Below are 5,303 nucleotides of genomic sequence, written 5' to 3'. Positions count from 1 at the left end.
TTTTGGACCCACCATCTTAATATGATTGTATGAATCTTTTAAAATCCGTTTTTCGTTTCGTGTATTGACTTGTGATGGCTTCATCCTGATTGTCCGATGGTATGAATTATTGTACTGTTTAATCAATTCCGGTAATACTTTTATCCATTTATAATTACCATACAAACTGAAATGTTTGTACATCATCGATTTCAGTGTGCGTATAAATCTTTCCACAATACACGCCTTTTTAGTTGAATATACAGAATAATGGTTTATGTTGTACTCTTTCATCAATCTCTTAAATTTTTCATTATAAAATTCCGTACCATTATCAGTTTGAAGGTTTTTCGGTGTACGATCTTTTATAATCTGTTCCATGGCATTAGTGACATCCACAGCACTCTTGGACTTTAGTGGCATAGCCCAGCTATATTTGGAGAAGCAATCGATGACCACCAAAATATATTTAAAGTTGGTATTTTGTCTTGCATACGGGATCATTTCTACCAAATCAGCTTGAAATAAATCATTGAGTCCCTTAATGATTACACGCCTTCTTGGATAATTACGTCGAGCTGGTTTATGTAGCTCATTCACAACAATTCGTCTTTTATCCATCTATTAATTTATATTTTATACCAATGTCAACATATAGTAACATGGAATCGGAGTTTGTATTCATGAAACTTTTAGGAATACCAAACGTTAAATAATCGTTTGATTTTAATGTATTAAGTTTATTTTCATCTATAATACTATCGTTTTTGAAGACCTCACAGTATGTTGGTTTAATATCTAAATGATGTATCATCACAGAGATTGGGAATCTAAATACATAAACTCTTGTATTATTTTCCAATATATACCATGCAAAATCAGTAGTTGGATCAGGATAAAATTGTGTTGGTTGTGTATTACGTATTGATATTCGAAAATAACCATTTAATTTTTTCAGACTCTCGTTAAATATTTCAGTAGTGTTATTGATTTTATCACTAACATGATTGATAAGGGTGTATAAATCCACAGCATCAGTTGAAAATTCTGGACTTGCTACATTACTTATTTTTTTATTTTTTGCATCAAAGTATGATTCTTTATCATCTAATGACAAACACTGTCCAAGACTTTCCAAGTTCACAACATCTTGCTTATTTATAGGTTTCCCGACATTCACAATTCGTCTTTGTTTTGCATCGAAGCAATTATTTCCACCATTACATCGAAGTATTGATTCATTATGTGATGTATATGAATCTTGATAATTTTTGAGGAGAGAACATCCAAATTTATCTATACCGTTCATACTGAGTTCTCAATAGGTTATGATGTAATTTTAATAATTACATATAATAAATATAAAATCTAAACAGGTCTAATAAGAAACAGCTCGGTTTAATACTGCTCTGTATCTAAACAGGTCTGTTTAATACTGGTCTGTATCTGTTTAATACTGGTTTTGAGCTGTTTAATACTGGTTTTGACCTGTTTAATACTGGTTTTGACCTGTTTAATACTGATCTGTATCTGTTTAATACTGGTTTTGACCTGTTTAATACTGGTTTTGACCTGTTTAATACTGGTTTTAACCTGTTTAATACTGGTCTGTATCTGTTTAATACTGGTTTTGACCTGTTTAATACTGGTCTGTATCTGTTTAATACTGATCTGTATCTGTTTAATACTGGTTTTGACCTGTTTAATACTGGTCTGTATCTGTTTAATACTGGTTTTAACCTGTTTAATACTGGTTTTGACCTGTTTAATACTGATCTGTATCTGTTTAATACTGGTTTTGACCTGTTTAATACTGGTCTGTATCTGTTTAATACTGGTTTTGACCTGTTTAATACTGGTCTGTATCTGTTTAATACTGGTTTTAACCTGTTTAAAACTGGTTTTGTCCTGTTTAATACTGGTCTGTATCTGTTTAATACTGGTTTTAACCTGTTTAATACTGGTCTGTATCTGTTTAATACTGGTTTTGATCTGTTTAATACTGGTCTGTATCTGTTTAATACTAGTCTGTTTAGAAACAGGTCTGTTTAATACTGGTTTGACCTGTTTAATACTGGTCTGTTTAGAAACCAATCTGGTTTTCAGTATATTATATTTTCTTCCCTTAACTCTTGTATCAAACTATTGATTTCATTTTGATGACTGAAATTTCCCGCGTCACGTGATGCGCATAACAGCCGTAATCTGTCGCAAAGTTCGTCGATTGTATTCCAGTACACATAATCTATGGGATTATTAGTTACTCGTGATAATGTTAGACCGCTACCAGAAGCAGGAGCCGATGGGTATAGATGTTTTTTAATGATTTTTTTATACTTTAAACCTCTAGTTCCTTGAATTTGACCTCGAGAGTCATAATTACGTCTATTAGCGTTTGTTGATGTTACAATTTCTAAATAGTTACGCATGTCTTGCTCTGAATAATGTTTTGGTATCTGTTTTACTAAAAGCTCATATAAACCTGATGTCCCGTCGTACCATTTTTCGTTGACTTGTATATCGTTATGCTCAATGTGAACAACTGAATTACCTACATATAATCTATCAGCAGCATTATCATAACGTAATCCGTAAATATTATCGATAAGCTTATCATCTTTATTCGATAATATAAAATAAATGTATTTACCGGCCATATCTCCATAAGTCTTTGTAAAATGCTGAAGTGCATGCTGATTATTCTCTGGTGATTTTATAATCCCCCTAAATACAACATCTGGAGTGTGTGATGCATCATCCTCATAGGTGTCTGATAGATTTTGTTTTGTGACTACTGGAGTATCTTCAAATAATTTTCGAGCCTTCATTGGCGTATAATTTAATAGTTCATCTTTATTGTCTTCTAAGGTATCATCTTCCATCTTGCGTTTTATATTAATTCGAGTAAAATCGTTTTTGTTCTCTTGTTTTTCTACTAGCTTATTCAGCGGATCAGTGATGGGCTTAAATGTTTTTTCTAATGAAATGGTCGCTCTTTGTTCATCAGCTTTGAGTGCGTTATACTTTTTCTGTATAATATCGCTCAACTTAGCTAGCTGTTTCGTTGTCTGAAGCATGTTATCACATGAAAGCTCACAAGTTAAATGACCTATACAGTTGATAAACAGCGCTTAATAACCTAACAAGTATCATCAATCAACCTATATAATATGCTCTTTATAAGGAATAATAAATCAACTTGTACTACAGATAAGATAAAAAAAATTTTTATTTAAAAAAAATTACAATTTTAGATTAAAACAAAATACAAAATATGAATAAAGACAATTATTTTATTTTTTAATATTATTTATTGTTAAAACTTTTTTAATCATTAACACTAATTTATCAACAACAAGCACCTCCGTATAAAGATCTATTAAAAAAATAATGTAATAAATACATAATAATATTTGTAGTACAATGTTTATGTTGATAGATGCATAGAGCTTTTGATACACTGTCATTCTTATGAAGTGGTTTTCCACCATCCAAATTTTCAATGTGGACTGCCCTTGTTGAATTTCGAATTAATTTTTTAATCCAAATTTTCTTTTCTTCACCTTTGCAGTATATTACATTATGATTAGCAATATGTGTTAAAATGGTTGATAACTCACAATAATCGGTGGCTCCTTGATTCCAGTATAAGCCATGGTAATTATTTGAGAGCCAAATTGTTTGTTTCTTATCTGAATCACTTAATGTGTTAAATGGAAATGGTGGTTTGAATACATAATGTCCGAAATGGTTCCCATTTGTATCCACAAAACTAAGTTCTTTAACGATGAATTCATTGTTTACTTTGAAACCCTGTACGTCCACTATGTACGCCATTTTAAACTACTCTATTCACAATATTCGTAAGTGGATTGTATTTAAATAATCGATCATGGAACACTATACAATACGCACGCGTTTTAGCTGGGAAATTAACACTAGCTTCAAACTCAACGCGCAAGTCCACTGTTGTAGATTTAAGTGACTCTGGGTGCTTCGAACAGTCAATGACAAATAGAGGTGATTTATTTATAAACGTTTCTTTATCTAGCAATGGTTCTGTTATAGAGCGTCTATAGTACGATTTTTGAAAATTGCAATACATTTCATACAGTAACGCTGTTTGATTATTTGTGTAATTTAGATTCAAATTCACATATGGGTAGGCTTCACCATTTAAATAGACTTTCAAATTTGTTATGTTACAATGGTCAAACTGACTGGAATCTTTTAAAATGTTGCGGTCACGATTTGTTTGGAAACAGATAACAGCGTAGTTAGGACATTCTACACTAGTTTTAACACTCCATACATGTCTATCAGTTAATGGTAGTTCTGGTATAAGTAGACATTCCATTGATCGAAACCATAACCTCAAATCATCATTTTGATTGACTAAGTTGTATAATTCGACTCGCATTTTATCAGACACTTTAACGTATGGAACACACCATTCTAATTTGTTGATTTTAATTTTAGGTTTGCTTGTTGCGACAGTTGAGGTAAAACAATTAATATCATCATTTGCACGAACAATAACGATTTCTTGTTTCATGTTTACGAGAATTTTAGGATAATCTTCAAAAAAACCCATATACATTTTCAATGGAATACGAACATTGAAGTAACCAGCAGCATTCTTTTTAAAATTTTCACCAAAGCCAGCATTCTCTAAAGCTTTACTTTGATTTTGATTTAGGGATAGATAGTTTTTTATAGTGCTAACGATGCCTACGTTATTAATCACATCAATTACCTTACCACCAATTTCATAACGAATTTCATGAAACATAAATGATATAGCATTCGATATGAAGCTGGCTGTATTTGTATCATCATCATCAGTCACTTGACCTTCGATATTTAAAACACTTTCACTTGGTAATGTGTACAAGTCTTGTGATTGAATGCAAATTCTACTCTCATCGCTTGATTCAAATTTCGATGAATTATAAGCTTGGTGGTTGTGATACTCTAGTCCTGTAATAACATTATCGTACTCAGGTACATTGGTCACTTCTAGTATTTCTGCCATTCTTCTTCTTCTTCTTAATACAATTGAATTTTATTCGTATAACTGATTTCTTTATTTTAAACCAGCAACTAAATTTTACCCAACAATTGGCCGTTTTAGTTTTAAGCCAATTGATTGAAGAAATTTTCTATTTTCGTATGATAACTGTTTGTGATTTTTTATTCTATTGTTGCTCGATTGAGGTTGTTTTATCAGACGGTTTGTAGAAACACTGCCTCCGGCATAACGTGTAGGATGATTAAATACAAAACCCATTATATCTTTTTCAAGTGTAATCCAATTGTAATGT

At 31.5% G+C, this 5,303-nt stretch overlaps 1 protein-coding gene across 1 annotated transcript; it reads right to left on the bottom strand.

Moving 5' to 3' along the window:
* Positions 1-3,817: 3,817 nt before the first annotated feature.
* Positions 3,818-5,014, bottom strand: LOC123295994. Its single transcript, XM_044877458.1, has one exon. The coding sequence runs from the start codon at positions 5,012-5,014 to the stop codon at positions 3,818-3,820; it is 1,197 nt and encodes a 398-aa protein (XP_044733393.1).
* Between the last annotated feature and the right edge of the window lie 289 nt (positions 5,015-5,303).

Source organism: Chrysoperla carnea, chromosome 1, assembly GCF_905475395.1.
Source record: "Chrysoperla carnea chromosome 1, inChrCarn1.1, whole genome shotgun sequence".
Taxonomy (NCBI): domain Eukaryota; kingdom Metazoa; phylum Arthropoda; class Insecta; order Neuroptera; family Chrysopidae; genus Chrysoperla; species Chrysoperla carnea.
The sequence above is the reverse complement of the archived record's forward strand: the minus strand, read 5'-3'. Positions and strand labels throughout refer to the sequence as shown.